The sequence below is a fragment of the Phodopus roborovskii genome, unplaced genomic scaffold, assembly GCF_943737965.1.
Source record: "Phodopus roborovskii unplaced genomic scaffold, PHOROB, whole genome shotgun sequence".
In the NCBI taxonomy this organism is placed as follows: domain Eukaryota; kingdom Metazoa; phylum Chordata; class Mammalia; order Rodentia; family Cricetidae; genus Phodopus; species Phodopus roborovskii.
The window spans coordinates 10,999,005-11,021,107 of record NW_026125278.1 but is presented as its reverse complement, the minus strand read 5'-3'; the positions used below and the strand labels follow the sequence as shown (position 1 = coordinate 11,021,107).

Here is a 22,103-nt window from a genome sequence, read left to right as displayed (position 1 = left end):
GTAGTGGTGGCATCTGAAAATCTTCAAGTCTCTGTGTCAATATCTGGGTGAGAGTGGACCACCACCTTGTCATGTTGTGACAAGGTATTTGTGGCCGAGATTACTGCTATCCAGTGTGAGACCAAACTTCTCCCCAGGAAAGGGTAGAAGCAGTTACTGGGCATGGGTGAGAAAGGAGAGTGAGGAACATGTAGGGCTTTGGGAATAGGAGAGTTCCGGGTGAGAGGCTGCTCCAGGGAGACCTTCCTTGGGGAAGCAGGCCTGTAGTGAGATGGGGTTCCAGGTTCCTGGCCCATGTGCTACTGTTCTCTTGGCATTGTGTATACTTGCAAAATATAAACTTAAAGGCAAAATGATTAAGATGTCAGGGTAGTGGCTGGCTGTGTGGACTTTAAACATAGCAACCATTGGACTCCATGCTCAATGAGAATGGATGGGCTGATTTCAAGAATATAATAAAATTAACCAATGACCATAGTAACCAATGGAAGATTATGTTTGTTTTCTATAGCTATGTAACCAAGAGCCACAAGTTGGGAAGTATAAATGACATAATTTGGAGCTAGGGATGTAGCTTAGTTGGTATACTCATCTATCATGTACAGAGCTCCGCATTTGGTGAATGAAAGGGCACCTGTAACCCCAGCATTCAGGAGGCAGCGACAGAGAGTTCAAGGCCAGCCTGGTCTGCAGAGTGAGTTCCAGGACAGGCTCCAAAGCTACAGAAACAGAAACAAAAGCAAACACACAAACAAAAGAAGCTCAAGGTTATCCTTAGCTCCTTGGGTGAGTTTAAGGAAAACCAAAAGCTTGCTGTCTCATGTGGTTGGGAGCAAGTGAAGGTAACAGCAAGGTTGGGTCCCCTGAGAGCTGTGTTCTTGCCTGGTGCTTGGCTTAGCTTGGTGGCTGCATCACTCCAATTCATGCCTTGATTTTCACAAGTGTGTAGACACTTCTGTGTTACACCCTCACAGAGTTGTCTATGGATAGAGACCTCAGTCATATTGGCCTAGAAGTCTCACTTATTCCAGCACAGCCTGATTGTGCTTGCATCTGCAGTAACTTTCGCCAGAATTACAGTGACAATCCCCTTCCTCGTCTCTAGCTTTTGTTGCTTGTCTGATCCACCTGCCTAGGCAGCTAGACTGGCCCATGGCATGCTAGCTATGATGCACAATGGCACAGTTCATAATTCAAGTTTTTCCACACATGGAGATAAATCTAAGGAAACCACCAGATTCCTTAATCCTTGTTTTCCTCCTTGTAATGATGAAATGATATAATAATGACTGTCCACACCGTACACAGCCTTGTTACGAGAGTTAAATTAAGTAGTTTAAAGGCGTTTAGAGCTCTGCCTGTGGTAGTTGTTGCTATAGCTTTATATGACACCACATGATTTTATTAGTCCTTCATTTACAAAGGAAATAAATCTCCATCCCCACAGACAACTTCTTGGACACTCAGTCCACAAGAGGATAATATTTTTCACACATATCACTTTTGGGAAAACTTTTAAACAAAAATTGAACAGAATTCTTTATTGCAAAACAATTAATCAACATTGTCAGTCTTCCAGAAAGTAGGTAATGGTCTATAGCCCCCTCTGAACTCCAGTCCCATTGGGAAGTACTGTGTGGGAAGTACCCTCATCAACTCTTTCCTGTTCAACCTAGCTTCTAGTTCCCTCCCCAGTCTGCCTAGTTACTTCTCCCTCAAGGCTTACCTCTTACTCCTCACCCTTTGAAGTCTTTGATTCAGCTTACACCCTTAGCTTTTGAAATATATAGGATTTCATACAGGACTCTCTTCATCTTTTACAATCTCGCCCTGATCACTCAATCACTCCCAGTTTCTCTTCAGGGATCCATACTGTACAAGAAAGATTGATGTCTATCTTGTAGGCTAACTGTCAATCTGCTGTCATTGTATTATTGGCACCTTTATATATTATGGTAGTTGTTTAGAAACAAATGAATGAATGAGTATGTAGTGGCTTCTTGCCTTGCCAGTGAACTTGCAGTAGTGGCCACACCCTTTGGGCATGGTCTCAGGGACAGATGTGACCCAGTTTAAGGTAGAGGAGGGGCAGGCTCGTGCTCTCTTGGGTTGCTGAGAGTATCAGAAGGGCAGAGACAGCATCCTCTAGAGCAGAAACACTGCGGTGGTTATTTATTCTTATCTGTGTAAGTTCTTCCCTAATGGATACCTATTTATCCTTTATCTTGGACCTGGTGGACTCATTTAAAGCCTGCCTTCATGGATGACTTAAATGAAGTGACACAGATGTATGACCCTAAGTAAGCACAAAGAAGTCAAGTAACTCAGCTTCTTGAACAGCAATCACATTGTGAGAAAACCAAGTTTGTCTGGCCCAGGCTGGTATTCTTCCCAAGTCTTCATGTATCCCTGGGTTTAATAAAACATAGAGCGCTGTCCTCATTTCTAAGGTTGTTGATGAGAACTAAACCAGAAGAAAGACAGACGTCTGCATTGTTTTGGTTTGGGTGCAGAAGTTTTGCAATGTTCAATCCACATTCTTTCACAACATCTCAGGCCAGTCATGACATTTCTTTGTTGTTGTTGTTAACTGCTTATGGTGACAGTGTGGAAAGGCCAGGAGGTAAAAATGAAGTTGGGGAGAAGTTGAATAGAAAGATATTTCAAAGTGTAGGGAGGTTGCTCATAAAGGCACTTGCCACCAAATCCGATGATCTGAATTGGATCCCTGGGACCCACACAATGGAAGGAGAGAACATGCTTCCCTAAATTATCTTCTGAATTTCACATGCATCCCATAATACGTATGTACTCGTGAGCCACATATGTACAAAAAAGATAAATAAATCTAATTTAAAAATAAATATTTTAAAAGGAAAGGCATTTTGGATCTCCTGTTTTATGTCCAGCCTGTGACAAGCTCCTTCAACTCACATGTGAGTGGTAGCCTGCACTGTTCTTATTCTCATAGGGAGGGGAGGGGAGGGGAGATGGGGTACAACTATTTGCTCTTGATCAGAGTCCTGGGTGTGGGAGAAAATATGCTGCCTCTTTCAGTGTCAAATTGTAGCGCTTGTTTAATAAAGCCAGAACAATAGTGATTTCTTTTTAAGAATTCTTCTTCCAAGATACTTTGTATCTATTACTTGAATTACTTCTTTAGTCCAGTTCCTGAATCAACATATATTCATCTGAGTGTCCTTAAAAGTCCTAACCAACTATGAGTGCCCAGGCTGTGCCTTCTGCTTCCAACTCTTTCTGCTTCATCCAGAGGAAGGGTCCCTTGAAGGCTCTTTCTAACCTCAAACCTATCCTTTCTTCCCTACATCTGGAACCAGGATCCTAGCCACTCACTTCAGAGTCTGGGATTTCTGCTGTTTATACTGTCCAGTATGTGGTACTTGGTTACACAGTCCTAGAAAACTAACACAATTCTTTATTAGATTAGATCCGTTGGTTAATTTTACTGTATTTCTAAAATACACTACGCACAAATGTATTGCATACATTAGTTTTTATGCATCAAGTATTTACATGATAAAAATGAAAAGACTAAAGTTGTTATTTTCATAACAACTAGACTGGAGCATGTTTCCTCCATTAATCTCAATGGCAAATTCCAAACAACCTCTGTAGGCAGTTTAATTACAACGGCAAAACTCAATTCTCAACATCCCTTCTTGATTTTTGTGGAGTGTGCACATCTTCTTTCTAAGTAGCTCCAGATCTAATCCTGAGTGGAGATTGCTAAACACACACACACACACACACACACACACACACACACACACACACACACAGAGCACATTCATTGCCTCCTTGCCTCCTTGAGTGGAGGTAGAGCTAGCATCAACTTCACCTCCATTCAATACAGAGAGAATGCTGGTGTTGTCAGACCCTGTCTCGTCTCCTCAGGAGCATGCTCCTAGGAGTTCTGGGATCTTGCTTGCCTGTATGGGAGTTGTGTTTGTCTCCTGGAAACAGTGCTGGCAGAGGGTAATTGTCATCGAATCTGTTGAATGGCTGCATCCATAAACAGCTTTATGGAGTGTCAACTTCTCATTTTAGGAGGGTTTACCAGCCTCTCACCCTCTCCTCTTACGTTTTGGTCTGGAAGCTTTTCTTTCTGTGGATCTACCACTTTTCAAGAGCTATCTTTGGGAAATTTATAAGTAGGGGATCAGATTTGGATTGTGCCTGGGCTTGGGGTGCATCATTGAAAGCTGTTAATTGTTTACACTTCCTCGGCACCTTGTCCTGATAATATTAATGTGTCTAGTTTGTCTTAAGAAGACATGTTGGTATTAAGGAATTTTAATGAGCACTTTGGTGAACTATGTCTTGAGGAAGGAATGGGGATTCTAAAGAAGGAATTCCAATAACAGATGGAGAGTAGATTGAAGAAATGATACAATTTCTGCGGTACTTTGAAAAAGGTACTATTGCTTTCATATTATGAAGAGCTACAGTTTGACATTGAATGAACAAGCATTTTTTTCTTAATTTCTTACCCAGTGCCACAACAGCTGGTACGAGATGCCCTGGTCTTCAAGCTGCAGAGCAGCTCCAAAACAGAAATTCTGACCAGAGAATTTATTAACGCAAAGGTTTGGTGAGAGTCCAGATGTTGTCCCAGGTGAGGACAGAAGGAGGATGGGTAAGAACTCTGTAGGGGTTCATTTCAGTGAGAGAAACACAAGGGAAACCATCAGTACACCTCACTGTGACTAAGTACTGTTAATCATTAAAGGAAAGAGTGGCACTCAGTGTCACATTTTCAGTGTGGCTTATGACATGGCTGTTCTTTGGACACTGGCCATCCAGGCACAGTATGTATATATTTTTTTTTACTAATTAAAACATTCATTTCTCTGACCATACCCAAGTAACAGTTTAAAACATGCTATGATAATATCAATTAAAAACTCTATCTCCACCACAGGGGCAAGCGTGCAATTGTTCTTTCCTACAGTTAATGGCTAATTTATTTTATCTTGCTTTGCACTTTATGATCCCTTTCAATTTTCAGGAATTTAGAAGTGCCTTGTGGTTCTGGAATGGAGAAACGGGTTTATTTAGATGTGGCACTGTTGATTTTTGTTTTTATTCCCCCCCCCACACACACAGTTAGTGACAGCAGTTTACTAAGTTCAGAAGAGAAAGCAAGATAAGTCGTAGAGTCACCCAAGTGCTGGGACAGGGAAGGCGATGTTAACAGGTGTGGGTGCTGCGTCACCAGCTGAAAGCAATTACAGTGTGAAAAAGACTCACTCTGTACAAGTTCACCCGACACCGTACATCTACGCTATAACATGGCTCAGGTAACAGTTCTCAATGAAAAATAAGCGTGTCTTTATTTGGCTATTAACTGACTTATATAAAATCTGTTATGTGCACATCGTTTGTTGTGGATGTCACCAGAAATTCTCTCAAGGACTTTGGAGCTACCAAAAGCTCCTCCCCTCCCCCAGGTCTGTAGGTGCTCAGGAATGCGGCTCATACTGTCCGCTCGAGTCTAAGGCTGTCCTGCTTACAACAGTTGGCCAGAATTCTTTTTGCTCACTCCTTGGGGATATCTGCCACGAAGTTCTCTTTCAAACAGGCAGCCCTTTCTCCCCGTGACCCTTTCTGGTTGGACTTGGGATGACTTCATTCTGTAAGCTGCATCTCACAACCAAACACATCAGGGTCTAGACATGACTTGGCCCTCCTTATTCCTGTTCTGCAGCCTCAGAAATGGCTTTTATTTATTTATTTCATTTGGAAATGAGTTTAAAGGAAAACTTTTCCTAGCTGTCTGGTGGCTCAAAGTGTTGTCTGCCCCTGCTGGGTATCCCAAACATCAGAGGACCATGCTGTAGCCTCACCCTGTGCGGGTGGGAAAAGGGGCGGGGAGGAGAGAGACAAGGAAGGGGCGGAGGTCATTAAGCCAGCCACCGTGGAGGTTGTGAGAGATTAGGTGCCTTGGAGTTCGGGGTACAATTGGACCAGCAGGTCCTGTGGGTGATCCAGGGCGCAGAGGGGACATAGGAAGTGTTCGGCGGTGGGACCTGAGGTTGCAGCTGCTCCGGGCTGGGTGCGCCATGGCAAGCGAGGCGCAGAGCTCTTCGGCTCCGGACACAGCCGCTGGATGGCCCAGGATACCAAGGTAACCAGCAACCCGGAGGCTGCATTCCCATGGCCCGGATTCCCAAGGTGCCTGGATTCTTCAGGCGAATCCCGGGTTGATAAACTCCTGCGGAGGCAGCTGTAAGGTTCCCCCATTGGCGAGCACCTTAGGCTGAGCTTGGCACGGACTTTGGACCCAATTCGTGGTGCGCTATGGAGAAAGAAGGGTGTTTGGGCTGGACTGTATGGGTGGGGGACGGTAGCAAGGACCCTGCTTCTCCTACGAGAGAAGTAAGCAAACCGGGTTACCTCTTTCTCTTCTCGAGATTCCCTGCTGGTGACACTTCATGGTCCTTACCCACTCTGCTACAGACCTCTGGCGCCCCCCCAGGGAGGGAGGGAAAACAACTCGCTGGAGTTTGAGGAATTGCAAAAAGTTTCAGCAAGTTGGTTAAGTTTTGAGGATGTTGCAAGCTGAAGCCCCGTGGGGTGCTGCGGGGTTTGTAACTGGCGAAAGTCAAACTGTGAGTAAGACGCGGAGGGTGCAGCCAGCCTCTCCCCGGGGCACTTAACGACACTGTGCTGTAGAATCTCCAGCCTCCCTCCGGGAAAGCTTCTTTGGGAAACCGATCTAATTAGCTAGGGGTGGGGTGGCTGTGATCCTGTAGCTAGGGGGGACTTGGAAAAAAACAATGGAGTGCTTCTCACGGGAGGCTGCAGTAACCTGACAGCATCTTTCAGCTCAAAGTGTTAAGGGGAGGCTTCTTTCCCCATTGCCTGACTCGCGCAGGGATTTCTGCCTTGGCAAAAGGAGGGCAAAGAAAGGCTCTGAGATCATAGCACAGAACTTTAACAGTCTCCTCCAGGAGTTAAAGTGTGAGTGTGAGTGTGCGTGTGTGTGTCAGAGAGAGACAGACAGAGGCAGAGACAGAGACAGAGAGAGATTCTGTGCATTGCCCTTTCACGACTTAGAGGGTTGCCTACTTGGGTCAGTGTCTCCCAGCGAAATGGTCTATGCATGCTGGTTTCAGAGGGCTGCCACTAGACTTAGGATAGGCTGGGTAAATCCACCCCATCCCAGGTTGCTGGATGCTTGGTTTTAAATGTCAGATGAGAGGCAATCTGGTCTTTATAATTTCTGTCCTGTATGCTACAGATGTCTGCACTTGGAGACTGTACAGTGGTGACAGAGAGATGACCTGGGGGGACAGCTTCTACCTTCACAACAATGTCCATGAATAGTTCCAAACAGCCTGTGTTTCCTGCAGCTGAACTCTTCGCAAACACAACCTGCCAGATGCAAAACCGGCTTTCAGTATTTTTTTCAATAATCTTCATGACAGTGGGAATCTTATCTAACAGCCTGGCCATTGCCATTCTCATGAAGGCATATCAGAGATTTAGGCAGAAGTCGAAGGCCTCCTTTCTGCTCCTGGCTAGTGGCCTGGTGATCACAGACTTCTTTGGCCATCTCATTAATGGAGGGATAGCTGTCTTTGTATATGCTTCTGATAAAGACTGGATCCGCTTCGATCAATCAAACATCCTCTGCAGTGTTTTTGGGATCTCCATGGTGTTTTCTGGCCTATGCCCACTTTTTCTAGGCAGTGCGATGGCCATTGAACGGTGTATTGGAGTCACCAACCCTATATTCCATTCTACGAAAATTACATCTAAACATGTGAAAATGATACTGGGCGGTGTGTGCGTGTTGGCTGTTTTTGTGGCTTTGTTACCTATCCTTGGACACCGAGACTATCAAATCCAAGCATCCAGGACCTGGTGTTTCTACAACACACAGAACATTGAAGACTGGGAAGACAGGTTTTATCTCTTGTTCTTTTCATTTCTGGGTCTCTTAGCTCTTGGTGTTTCGTTCCTGTGCAATGCCATCACAGGAGTGACACTCTTAAGGGTGAAGTTTAAAAGCCAGCAGCATAGACAAGGCAGATCCCATCACTTTGAGACGGTCATTCAACTCCTGGCCATAATGTGTGTCTCCTGTGTCTGCTGGAGTCCCTTTCTGGTAAGATCCTAAAGTACCAACAGTTCTGCTTTCTGGGGTTTAGCTACATTCTGCGAAAGCTCTGTTGTCTTTCTCAGATCTAGAATGCCAGTGCTGATCTAGAATGTCAGTCTTTTGAGTGTTAACATTGGCTTCAGTGTTCAGCTCTGGACAGCATGTTTATTTTTCCATAGGCCCCAAATTAAATGTGCTTCAAACAAGTGTAAACACAGTCTTTCTTGCTTCCACATGGGAGAGTGTAAAGTAACATAAGTACTAGCTTCAGTGTACTGGGTGTGATTACCTACTAAAATGTTAATGGAATGAGTGGCCATGATAGACACTGTGTCAGAATTAGGTGGGTTTTGACAGAAAGCGACACAGATTTTAATCTGCAGACAATAGAGCAGCTGCAAAGTTGCTTTTAACACGTAAAGATGAAGTCACAGCTTGCCAACTGTGGGGATCGAGCTGAGATAACTGACAGGTCAGCCAGCTCTGTAGATAATGAAGAGAAGACATCACTAGTTCACCAAGGACAGCGATGCTGATACTGAGAGCGTGGGGGGATGATTGACCGGAAGGTCAGACATTCATCCTTTCATTTCTTTAAAAGCCCCGGAGTCAGCAAGTGCATGTGACAGCTTGGTATTTTAGTCTGGAAATAAAAGAATTAATAAAGCGTTCATATTCTTTTCCAGATAGAAGGCCAAAAAAAACGATAAGAGAAGTTATGCCAAGTTCACTCACCACATTCACTTTATGACACTATGCAATTAAAGAGGAAAGGCAAACTTCTGTGAGAGGAAGGGGGAGTGTCAGGTGGTTCCATTCCTTTGCCTGCAGTGTGGACAAGTGGGCTGACATCCAGATTGGACCAAAGTAAAAATGAGGCAGGAGGGGAAGCAAGGTGGCAGTAGAGGCAATGCTGGGTATGGCCATCAGTAAGGCTGTTAGCTGACGGTCTGATATGATGTTCTTTCCTGCATCACGGGTATACCAGTTGTCTGAGAAAGCATGGCTCTGATACACAGCATAGATGATCATCATGCACATCAAAGGTTGTGAGCATGGCTCATGCCCAGGAGCCAAGGAAAGAGATGGTTTTGTTGCATAAAAGATGTCTTTTATAAGTGCTCACTCACATTTTATTGCTTTGCTATTTCAATTTAGTGCCTTAAATTGTTGAATCATTTAAGAGTCTATTCATGTTTTCTCTGGGCTAATCAGGTAGAATGGTCTACTTAAGAGTACTGAGGTTACTCATGACAATCCAGTTTCTCGAAGACTGTGTGTTGTCAGTTTATGGGACCTGCAGTTAATTAAGGCTGGGGTCTGATTTTTCCTTAGTAGTAGCGTGTTCTAATTGAAGAACAAAAACAAGATAAAACATTTTGAATTACATCAGTGTTCATTTAGAGTGGTTTTATTTAAGTTTATGATACTTGGCACAAGGGATTTCTTAAGTTTTTAAACAAATGTGGTTTTTCAAAATACAAAACGAGGCTGAGTGAATTGTACTTGACTTGGTAATTATGGAGGTAAAATGAAAAAAAAGTGGGAAGGGAATGTTAAGGAGGCTTTGAGTGTGAAGGGTGAGGGCCATAGCTTGGAGGGACCCTGCAATAAGAGGAATAAAGGAGGGAAAAATGATTCAGACAACCCATGCTGTCTTGAGATGTGGGCTGATTGGTTCCTAATCATCATGAAGGTTCTGTTTAGCTCTGCCTTTCACCTCTGAGGAACTGGAGTGAAGGATTAACTCCTGTAAGACCATGGGAGAAATGGAATCCCAGAATCTTACCACACAGTTGAGTCTCCATTTTCTCCTTTTTTGCTGAAATTTTGGTTTCTTTTATTGATTGAATAGATACTACAATTTTATTTATATTTTAAATGATTTTTAATTATTTCAATTTAATGAGACTGTTTTCTTTTCCTCCTCTACTCCATCCTTTTGATTAGCATGAAGAGTAAGGTTTTCCTGAGGTATTTTCTTCACTTTCCCTTTCAGGATTATTGATATGCCTATATATTGCTACTTCTCAAATCTTCTTAAGTGTGTAAGCACACTATGTAGAGCACACAGGAGATGCACCACAGGTGCTTCTCAATTGGCTGGTTATGAGTTGTTTCAACCTTTCCAAGGGTTTGGCTGATATATGATGATGGTAAGTGCCAATCACTCCATTCTGGCTCGTTACCATGTGGTGTATTTCATTTCATGGAAGAGAAAAATGGAATTTGCTTTTCCCAGGAGCTGAGATTTAGAAGTCAAGAAGAAAATTTGCATTTATTTAGACTATAACTTCCTAGTAACATTTAGGTCTTGCCATATCTGTACTTCATAATTGTAATCAAGATGAAGTCAGATAAATTCACTGAATTAACATTCCAGCTGACAAATATAAGAACCCACACTCATCGTTTGGCATAGAGTTCCATATAGAAACAGGCTCACTGAAAACTCTTAGAGTCAAACAATAATTATAAAATGATCTTTTGAGTTTTCTAGGCAAGGTAGCTTTCCTTGGAACTTGCTAGGCAGACCTGCTGTCTTTGACCTTGTGGTGATTGTCTCACACTGTGCCCTGAGTGCTGGAATGACAGGCATGCACCACTATGCCCAGCTCCAAGTGACAATTTCTTAACAATCTGTTTTGCCCTTACATGTGTATAAGCAATGACTGTTTTTTTTTTAATGCTCTTTTCGTAAAATATATAACTTTAAAAGGGGTTTAACATAATTGCTATGCATATTTCTCTAATTTGGTAGGGCAATAAATACTTGTTAACTGGTTGATTGAAACTTAAGTAGGATGAATGTCAAAAGATTGGAAATGATTGACCAGAATGGATTCTGAGTTTTGTGGGTGAGAGCTAAGCAAGTACTGAAATGAAGTGGTAAGCTTTCACGTCTTCCATGTCAGCACTGGCAGGGTTATGAAATGTTGAAATTCAGCTATCTCTCTGGAGAAGGCCAGGCGCTTATTTTTACTGTCTCTTCAGAGGGTAACTTTAAATAAAGGACAACAAAGTATTTGAGGAACAAGATGATTTCCTACGTATGAAGTTTACCCAAGACGTGGTTTTTTGTTTGTTTGTTTGTTTTGTATATGTAGAATTGAATTTTGATTTTTCTCAGCTTGTAACTCTCATACAAATGTTTCTAGTCATCTTTGTAATTAAATATTTAGTATCTAGGGTTATTATCGGTACAGATCAATCTGGTGGTTAGTTTAACTTTGACCAAAATTGCTGAAGGTCCCAGTATTATACTGACTAGGTGTTGTAGAGAACACAATGACGGGACTAAGGATTTTTGTCCTGTGGCTGTTTGGAAGGCTGACTCCCATCATTGTTAAAGAACACAATGGAAATCTCTGTGTATCTCTGTCCTTATTTTAGCACTGAAGGATGGTAGATGGATACACATCTGTATGTGTTAAGTGAAAAGAAAATGTAGAAAATCTATAAACATGCATTCTGGTCTGAATCTTGGCCACACACTTCTAATCTCTTGACATTCTGTGCACATGACAGTGGACCAATCTCTGTGTGTTTAAATCTGTGCATGTAACATGTGGTTGTATATGGAAGTAGTAGGTACATAATGTTTGTTCTTTAAATTTTTACTTCTTATTTTATTATTATTATTCTATTTGTGTGTGGGTGTGTGTATGATGTGTAGGCCAGAAGAGGGCATTAGATTTTTGGGGCTGGATACTCAGGTCTTTTGGAAGATAAAAAGGTGCTTGTAAGTACTGAGTCATCTCTCCAGTGGCACATGTATCTTCATGCATGTAAAATACACATTTGTATACATGCATATATGTATATTCAGAGAGAATACACAAAATTGTTAAATGATTTATAAAATTAAAAATATTAACTAATATACCTTTATGTCTTACCATGTCAAATAAGAGGGATTCCACTGAAATTAAGAGCAGAGTCGACATCAAGCTACCCAGCCGTAAGGTATATGCAGAAGACCTAACTCAGACCCATACAGAGTGTGTGCTTCTCCATTCAATGGGAGTGGGAGCTGTCTGTTGCAGTTTTAAAAAAGCAGCTCAAGAGAGAAAGACACCATGTGATCAAGTTCAAGCAGAGGTTTTTTTGTTTTCGTTTTTTAAAAAATATTATTATTAAGGGAAAAGGGAGAGGGAGGGGAGAGACTGGCCTCTGTGGACAGGATTATCAGGAGAGAGGAAAGAGGTGGGTGTGGGGACCAGATAGACAGAGAGAGGGAGAGAAAGAAAGCGATGGGAGGTGGGCAGGACCCTTTTTAAAGGGACAGGCAGTGCCCTTAGTGGCTGCAGCTGAGGGCATGTCCTGCCAGAACTCCAAGGGCAGGCCAGTGCAGATGCCTGAATGCTAACACTGTCTCTGACTCTTTTGCCTGTACTTGGGACCCTTTTCCTCCTACTGGGTTGCCACATCCAGCTGTGATATGAGGCTTTGTGACTGATCGCATTATATCTCGTTAAGCCATGTGGATATCCCTGGGGGGCCTGCTCTTTCTTTTTGAGAAATGGTGGAGTTGATCTGGGGGAGAGTGGGGGTGGGGGAGGGACTGGGTAGAATGGATGGAGGGAAAACTTTGATCAGTTTGTGACGTATAAGAGAAGAATAGAAGTTAAACACACAAAAGAGCGGAGTGGATTTACACCGTGCTGTTTCCTATCTTGGCAAAAAGGCATTTTGTTTCTTTCTTTTTGATTATCATTGGATTGCTGCCGACTTAACATCATCTCAGCTGCTTTCCATCCTAAATGGTAATGTGTTTTCGGAATATGGGAGTCACCGTTCACGTCTCAGGCAGGATCTATTACTCCAGGGTTCTACTTCTGCAAAAGTACTCGGCAGCTCAGACACATACAGAAGAAACGGTACAGCAAGCGGCATTGTGTCAGCACAGTTTGAGTCACACAGGTGAGGGCAGCCTTGCCACACTGGGTAGGCATGCAGTAGGTGACAACAAGCGTCACCGAGTGGCTGGCTCACTAGGAGCACATTCCCACCCTGAGTCTTGGCATCTTTTGCCTAGAACCCTCTCCTGACATTCCTGTGGCATACACACACACATACACACACATACACGCACACACGCACGCACGCACGCACGCACGCGCACGCACACGCATACACACGCACATGCACGCACACAGAGCCTGGGCAGTGGTGATGCAATCCTTTCATCCCAGCACTTAGGAGGCAGAGTAAGCAGATCTCTGTGAGTTTGGGGCCAGCCTGGTCTACAAAAAGAGTTCCAGGATATCCAGAGCTGTTACACAAAAACCCCCAAATAAATAAATAGATAAGTAAATAAATACAAATAAACAAAATAAAAACCATTTCTCCACCTCTCTCTTCCCTTCCTCTACTTCAGTTTCCTCAAAGCACTCAGAAGTATGCAAGGTTTCTTAGTTTGGTAGTTGCTTGGCTTTTGCCTCTTGCATGTAAGCTCCAAGAGGTAGGAGACCTTATTTATTGCTATATCCTCAGTTCTTAGACCAGGGTTGGGCCTGTGGTTGGTTTTTAATAGTAGACTCTAGCAGAATGCCATGCAAAGGAATGCTTAATGGGTGACTATATTGTCTCAACTTTGCATTCTGTATGTGACCTTGTTTGGATTTGGATCTTTAGTTCATAATTGGAATTGGAATGTTCTGAGAGAAGGAAGACTTACATCTAGAACTTCCCAAGTCAGAAAATCTTTGGGCATTCTGAAGCTTGGATCTGAATTAGAATTTAGGGTTCATCTTGTCAGCATCTAGAAGAAACTTATGGATACACAAGACTTGGGATTGTATTTTTTATTATTACAACAATCTGTTTGTGTGTCATTTCCTCAGTTAGTCTCAGTGGTAATTGGTGTTGTGCCCTATGGCATTTGTGTTTTAGTTTCTAAACACATGGGTAGGGGTGAAGTCAACATGTGTTTAACAACAAAATAAAACAAAACAAAACACACACAAAAAAAACCCAATCAACCAAACAAAAAACAAAACAAACAAACAAACAAACAAACAAACAAAAAAAAAAAAAAAAAACCCTTAATGAACCATGCATTGGGTAGGAAGTTCTGAGGCAAAAGAAAACATTAAGCAATAAAAAAGTACTATAATCTATTCCCAAAGCTTTTAGCACGGCCTTTCTCTTTCTGACACCCTGAAATGCATGTGAGAATCTTGTCAGGAGGCGAGAGGAGAAAATTACTTAAAGACTTCCAGATGTTACATGCTCACTGCCATTAAATGAAATATTTACTCTAAATGTTGAAATTTGTCTGCAATTGGGCTTGGTAATCTCATGTCTCTACTGACTGATTGAATTAAGGTGTGTGTTTGTGTGTGTGTTTGTGTGTGTGTGTGTGTGTGTGTGTGTGTGGTGTATCTACCTAACTTCCTATTTATGTTTTGATTTGTGTATTAGATATCCCAGGTTGGCCTTAAGCTCCTTATGTAGCCAAAGCTGCCTACTTATTTTGAGGGTGGATGTGGAAGCTTCTTCCCATGGAGAAGGCCCTTGGGATGAGTCTTCCTCAGCTTCCTTCAGCTGAGAGTAGCCACCTTGCTGATTATGCCACTCTCTGTCTGTTGTCGCTCTATATAGTAGTAGGTAAGCATGAAACTGGAGAACTCTGTCCCGAGCGTCATTTGGGACATGTCCTCAGGTCTCTTCCTGCTTCGGGCTTGCTGAGGTATCAGCAGAGGGGCTTTCCTCACAGTGTCTTGGCAGCTTGGCATCTGGATAGTCTTGCTACCCTCACCGAACCACAGTTTGAAAGTGTTTGGAATACAGACCTCCAGCTCAATGCTAATTTTCTGGGGAGTTTACTTTGGGACAGTGATTCAGAAGTCTGTTGGCTCATGTCCTATCTGCATATTAAACATTTTTCCCATAGATCTGGAATAGGACCAGATAAACATGTTGCACTCTGCATTTGAAGCGGAACTTGGTTAAGAAGAGTAACATTTTTCTCCATGGAAAAACTTGCCCAGTGAATGTCGATAAAGAAAAGACACCGCTAGGCTGAGGTGTCACACAGAAATCAATTGCTTAAAAAGAGCATGGTGGTCTGGAAGATTCTGTTATTTTAAGTTCATTTGTTCTTGGAAAAACAAGATTTCTTGTTTTCAAGAAGAAAGACATAAAAATGCCCAAAGATGTCACAGACATGGAGACAACACTTAAAAAATATTGCTTGGACCATTTAAGTACAAACAAATCACAGGCATATGAATTACAGTTATGTCCTCGAGCCTTCTGATTTACTGCGTGGGGATTTTACATTTAAGGACCAATTCAAGGAGTGAATGTCTCAGATCTTCCTGGATGTCCAGATGATATTTTATGTGCTTGGTCTTATGTGAACAGTAGGTATATGAAGTGCAGTCACATTTGTGTTTGATTTGGAGGGCCATGAAAGCCACACAAACTTGTCCTGGCATAACCATATTGTTTATCTGTGTTCTGGGAGGAGTGGGGGAAATTTATCTTTTGGTCCTTGTGAACGTATCTTTCAAAGCTCGTGCAAACCTGTCACCCCCGTCTGTTCTGTGACCTGGATGTGAGGGTGTCAATACCACTGAGGACTGGATGCAGTTGTGGTTTACATAGACAGAGAGGCTGTGTCCTCAATCCTCCCCAGCGATTGAATCCCCAAATGAAATCCAGACTGTAGGATGCTGAGAGGGAGTGAAACAGACAGACACAGTCGGATTCTGTAGAAGGAATCATCCTAACTCTTTGAGCTTTGTGGCAAATCTAGCCTTCTCTTGAGGGCAGGGAGGGCACAGGCTGGACATCAGCATCTGCCTCATCACCTTTCAGCTGTCACCTTGGGGTTACCGGGAGCTAATTTTGCACATGTGGGGACTGAATGCAATAATTATACTTATTCAGGGATATTGCTGTGTCAAACCTTTGACTTTCTGAGAACTGTAACAGAGCAATTGACACATAGTAGATACACAGCAACAGCGACAGCACTGTGAGACTATCATTTCTGCTCACCACGCTGATTAAATTAACAGTGTCTAGTCAGATGTGCTTCATGCTTTTCCTGGTTCTGATCCCTGTTTCAATATCTCTTCCAAAGTAGGTGGCAACTGCCAGTCCTTTGTACCCTTGTTCCGTTGAAATATTCTTATGCTGTAGGTGAAGAGTCAGGTGAAAGTTAGCAAAAATTGTTGGAGCTATCACAAGGCACTGTGCTTGAGGCCATGAGTGGTGTCAGGGGGAAGAAGACAAGAGAGAGCGGATAACTCAGATAAAGAAAGAGGTGTACGTTTTTGCTCTTGGAGAGGGGACAGAGTGCCATGGTTTAGAGCCTGCTTGCAAGCTGCCTTTCCTGTGTGGCCACGTGACTGGAATGGTTTACCCACACACAAAGTGGGCATCTCAACAGCATTCACTTTATAGGTTTGTGGCAAAAACTGGATGGGTTGATATGTGTGAAGAAGCACTTAAAATTGTATCTCATACACATCAAGTGCCACGTGTTTCTGGTTATTATGCTATTATTTTTATTGTCGTTGTTACTATTAAATGACAATCCTGTCATATAGTAATTTTGTTAATGAGATAATCTAAAGGACTTTAAAATTACCTAGCCAATGAAATGAGTGTTACATGAGGAGCTAGCTGTCCCTTCCACTATGGACATTCACTAGTACTTCTTACGGATTTGACAAATTTATCATGCACTTGTCATGTGACAGGCACTGTTAGGTTATGTTAGAATATCAGTCACTATGATTCAACTGTTCATAAGATTTATGGCCTCAAGCTAGGGTACTTGAATGAGGTGTGTGTGTCAGAAGTTAAAATAAAGTAACAACAGGTATTTTATTGTGGATGAGATTATCTTTGGCAATTTATACAATGGAAACATATCTAGATAACATTGTTTAGAAAGAAAAGTTACTTGGCATAGAAATCCAAAGTGAAGGCACAAAAGTGTTCAAACCAAAAAAAATAAAAGAGAATGAAATCTATCACAGAATAAAGTCTCTAGACAGCAAAGTGCATTTCAGATCGTGTTGTTTGCCCAAGTTGTAACAACGTTAGAAAACAGTGGATTGCAGAGAATTAGTGTTCTTCAAATTGAAAACAGATTCTTTTCTCATACAGTGATACATTGTGACTACAGTTTCCCCTCCTTCCAGTCTTCCCAGAGAGGGTCTGCAGTGAATTAATATTGAGTGATACTTTTCAAGCAATGAAATGAACACGGGAACAATTAAAATGGATAATAAATATTGAATGATTAAATTAATATTTCATACAATCTTTGGATAACTGACATGACTCAGAAAGTAGAAGACACAGAAAACCCTGATGGGAAGGAAACTGCAGAAGTTTCTAGTACTTTCTAAGCATGCAGATTAAAAATACCTTCGAAAAGACTAACCATAAAAAATAATTAAAATTTCTAAGAATTTCGATAATAGGAATTGTAAGCCTAAACAATATACTCATATTTTCCCTTACCAGTTCCCTCATTGCTGAGGGAAGAACTGGGTGGATGTCTCCAGTAGGTGTACTGGTGGAGAGCCCAGCAGGAGAAACACCCTTCAAAAGCAATTGCTATGAACCCTTGATAACAGGGCGTGGGGCTCATGTTTCCATGGAAGGTCTTACCACTGAGTCATTTCCATAGTCCCCATGGTGTTTATGTTTTAAATATATTTACAACCAAATCTGAAAATTAATAATCTGAGTTTTATTTTGAATAGTTAGCTAGTTGTCTTTAAGTAACTATCGACTTTTAAATTTCTGGCTTATATGCGGAATTCTTATATAGCACATACTTGGGTCTTCCTGAGCCTGTTAGCCAATTCTATTTTTCTAGTTTTTGTTTTTGAGAAAAGGTCTCTTTGTAACCCTGGCTATCCTGGAAATGTCTATGTAGACCAGGCTGCCTTTGCCTCCCAAGTGCTGGGATTAAAGGCATGGGCCACTGTGCTCAGGTATTTGTCTCTCTTTTTAACCCAGTATCTTTTCATTCTTTTCTTCATGACATTCTGCACAATGTGTCTGAAGAATTCGATGTCCTGTTTTTATTGTACTGGTTGTATTCCGAAACTTGGTGATGGTAGTTTCCTGTGAGGTGTGTTTGAGGACTTTCCGTAAGTTTTAACAGCCAGGGTTACCTGCACACAACCCCTGTTTCATTCTGGTCCTTCTTACCAGCATCCAGGACTGCCTTTATCATTCCACAGACAGCACTGGGCTTAGTTACTGCCCCCCCCCCACAGAGTGCCAGAGCCTACTCTATACTGCAGAGATGTTTCACAGTTCATGTGGCCATCTCCCCCTGCCACCGAGCCCAGCTCAGCTCTCTGCACTTCCTTTGGTAAGGATGGTAGGCATGTAAGGTGCCACTAACTGGCTGCACTGATGGGATCAGGGCAGGAAAGAGTCACTTGCTTAAACCACAGAGGCCATTGTTTCTCAAAACTTGTATTTCTTACAATATTATGAATAAATAATAAAAACTGGTTTTACAATGTCAAGTGAATTTAATATGTGATTTTTGCCAGTGTGGTCATTTTGTCTGTAAGATGCTGGAATGAACAGCATAGCCACACAGTTCTGAGTCGACTTTCAGGCTGTCCTGGGCTGTCTTTGTGTTTGGGTGTAGACATTCCTGCAGTGCTTCTTTCAAACAAAACAAGTCAAGATTTTCTCTCCTCTTCTCTCATGCTTGTGCTTGAGGCTGGAACAAGAAAACAAAATGTGAACAGAAACTTCCTACTCTCATGGAGCTGCAACTTCCTACCCGCATGCGGCAGCCGGTACCTGCATAGGTGCATTCTCTGCCAATTCAGGAAAGTATGAAGGTCAACCAGATGGGGCCAGAGGGTGGAAGAGTGTGGATAAATCCAGTTTCAAAATGTTGATTTTGAAGAGCTGCAGGAACTTGATGCTGACCACAGAGTTTCTGGTCCCCGCTTATAACCCTGCCATGGTCTGGGCTCAGGGTTGCCCAAGACCCGTGTGTTAGTAAGAAATTTCTGAGAATTTCCCTTCAGTGCGGCACACCCTAAGGCTTTGCTTAAATAAGAAATCCTCCTTTTCAGAAAGTCTTGAGTATAATTGCTCCTAGGAGGGAAAAAACAAAAACAAAACAAAACAATACAAAAAAACAAAAACTGTTTGAAGATCTCTGCACCCCTTATTTCCTAGTATTTAAGTTCCTTTTCTAGTTGCAACTAAGAGAGCAACAGACAGCTCTGTCATTCCAATGAATGGAGAGTTCGTTTCTGATGTAGTGTAGTATCATATGCTTGTAACTTATGTATTTTTTTTTTAACTTTACTATTTCTGAGCTTATAATTTAATTACATTTCTCTTTTCCCTATATTTTTACCACCTGTAGTTCCCACGCTTTCCAGTGTGTGGTCCTCTTCCTCTTATTTGGAGTTCATCTCAGCTCTTTGCCATTTTTTTTGCCAAGATTGGTAGACTTGTATGGTGTTGATAATTTGGTCATACCAATGAAATCAGGAAAGAAGAAAGAACTGCCTTAAACCATAGGGGCCATATCTCAGAAAAATGCCCATGCTGCTAAATGTTAAAAATCAATTAATCAATCAAGCAAGCAAGCAATCAATCAAACAAACAAACATTTAAAGCCCTTTATAAAAATTGGTAGATTCTGGCACTTTTATGGGGTATGTGGTGGTTCTTTTCCCCACTGAAAACCTGAAGAAGCTAAGTCCAGCTCTTTCTTAATTTAAGGCAGTACAAACAACCACTCTGCTAACAAAGAAAATAATATCAAGACATTCTAAACGCATAACACTGAACAGAAGGTGTTGCTTTTCAGCATGAACCATTCATACTTAGAGAAGGCTTATGTACGAATACAACATCAAGGACAACATGCTAAAAGTGTTTTTCTGGGTGCAAAGGAAGACATTGATCTATCTAGGAATTAATTCTATGTGCACTGTTTGCCTTTCTCTAATTATGCAAGTCTGATTTGTCTCTGTAAGCTAAGTGTTCACAGTGCGAAGCCAGTCAGTCAGATGAGATTGCTATTCCACACTGTTATTCTCGGAGACATGCTTCATTGTGGTTTCAGAATGACGCCCTGCACCCTCAGCTACAGAACGTAGGCCTAGTGTGCAAGAAGTCCCCAGGAAATTCTCTGCTGCCACCCCAGTCCTTACAAGACCAAAGCACTGTCAACACACTTTGACTTAAGGGATGAAGGTCTCTCTTTAGAATGAGCTTCACTTACCCTGTCCATGGAAGGGCACTGGGCATTGTATGAAAGGAGAACTCTTGGCCTCCCTCTACCATTCTCCTGGGAAAAGGTGACTTTAGGAGTAGATCGATACAGTTTGTTAAGCAACATTCTTATAGCTAAAATCATAACAGTTCCATGTGAATGCTAGCTGTTGAATAATGTTTCTTCTTGTAGTATTAAAAGAAACACAACACATTCTTAATTGATGAAATGCCAAACTTACATGGTTTCAAGTGAAGAATCACAAGGATATTCAAATACATATGTGGGTAGTGAAAAATCATCTCTAAGAGTGTTTTACCTTGGAAGGCAGAGGCAGGAGGACAAGAAGTTCATGGTCAGCCTCAGCTACAAATTAAGTTCAAGGCCAGCCTGGGCTACATGAGATCCTGACTCCCAAAACAAAACAAAAGAGAAACAAACAACAAAATCTGTGTTACTATAGTACGTTAAATTAATTGAATTCTGCTTTTGAATTGCATCCCTGAAATGATTGATTTGCCTTTTATTACCTTTATGGTACCTTTTTGGTATTCTCTGTGGAACCTGTGTCGATTATTCTGGTTTACATTTATCTCACATTGGACAAAACAGATCAAGTGTAATGCGCTCCTAGTGTTTGTTGTGTGACTGACTGTCTCTCAAGTGGGTGGAAACTCCTCAATGACAAGCCAATGTCATCTGTTTCTACTTTGCATCCTTTGGTGCCTCATACGTGGTTTGGAAAGGCCCAAGGAAAATAGAGTTCGTCCTTTAGAATCCTTTAATCACATACAAAAATCCATGAAGCAATACTTATGGCAATCATTATTAAGTGGCCAGGATATCGTATAAGGGTTTTTGCTTGAAAGACATTATTTTTTTGAAGCATGTTATAACTGTTTTGAAAAATAACTATAAAAGTGTCATTATGGTGATTGTTTTGTAAAGTTCTTGCTTGGAAGCTTTGTTCTAAGAATTCAGAATTAATTAATGTATTAGGAAAAACACATCTCCTGTGTGCACAGGCAAATAGTTCTCGGGGTACCTCATAGATGACAACCTATTGAGTTGCATGACATTCTTCTTGTACTTACCCTCAGACACAGAGAACATTAGTGAATATGTAAGGATGTGTTAATTTACCATGTCTGTGTTTAGCATTGTGAGTCATTCATTACCCAATACAATTAGCCATATCTGAAATTTTAGTTAAAAACAAAATATCCCCAGACTTAAGGCAAGCAAAATACAAAAAAAAATTTAATTTGGCTATGATTTGTGGAGAAAAATAAATGTGACTAAAAAGATTTTTTTATAATCTATTGTTATGCTAATATAGGTCTGAGTCTAGGGTTGTCTGAACAAATTTGCTGAAACACTTAAATATTTTTTAAAAATAGTTATTCTCTTCTCCTTTATAGATCACAGCACTTCCTAGACTCTCATCTTGCCCTTTTAAACTGGCCTCTAATTTTCCTGGGAAAATCCAAAATTTCCAAATTTAAAAATAGGCAGCTCTGTTAGTTGGCAATGGATATTAAAATCACTCTTGATTTTAGTCTTTGAGAAGGATCTTTACTCCTGTCATTGAAATGTTAAAGCCCAGTACAGAGGTCAAAACTCCCTCCCATTTGTTTACAGCTACCCAGAGGTCACAAGTCCCTCGCCTGTGTTCACAGCAGACCCATACCTGTCAGACTTCCATTAAAACCAGAGGGTGCTCCGAGGAGCCAGCAG

The 22,103-nt window shown here is 41.7% G+C and overlaps 1 protein-coding gene across 1 annotated transcript in view; it reads left to right on the top strand.

Moving 5' to 3' along the window:
• Positions 1–6,043: 6,043 nt before the first annotated feature.
• Ptgfr (prostaglandin F receptor) overlaps positions 6,044–22,103 on the top strand; it is a 33,333-nt gene continuing 17,273 nt past the window's right edge. Inside the window, exons 1-2 of the mRNA XM_051195428.1 lie at positions 6,044–6,148; positions 7,265–8,134. Of these exons, the coding sequence (XP_051051385.1) occupies positions 7,337–8,134 (798 nt within the window). The 5' untranslated portion in view covers positions 6,044–6,148; positions 7,265–7,336. The remainder of the gene's footprint in view (positions 6,149–7,264; positions 8,135–22,103) is intronic.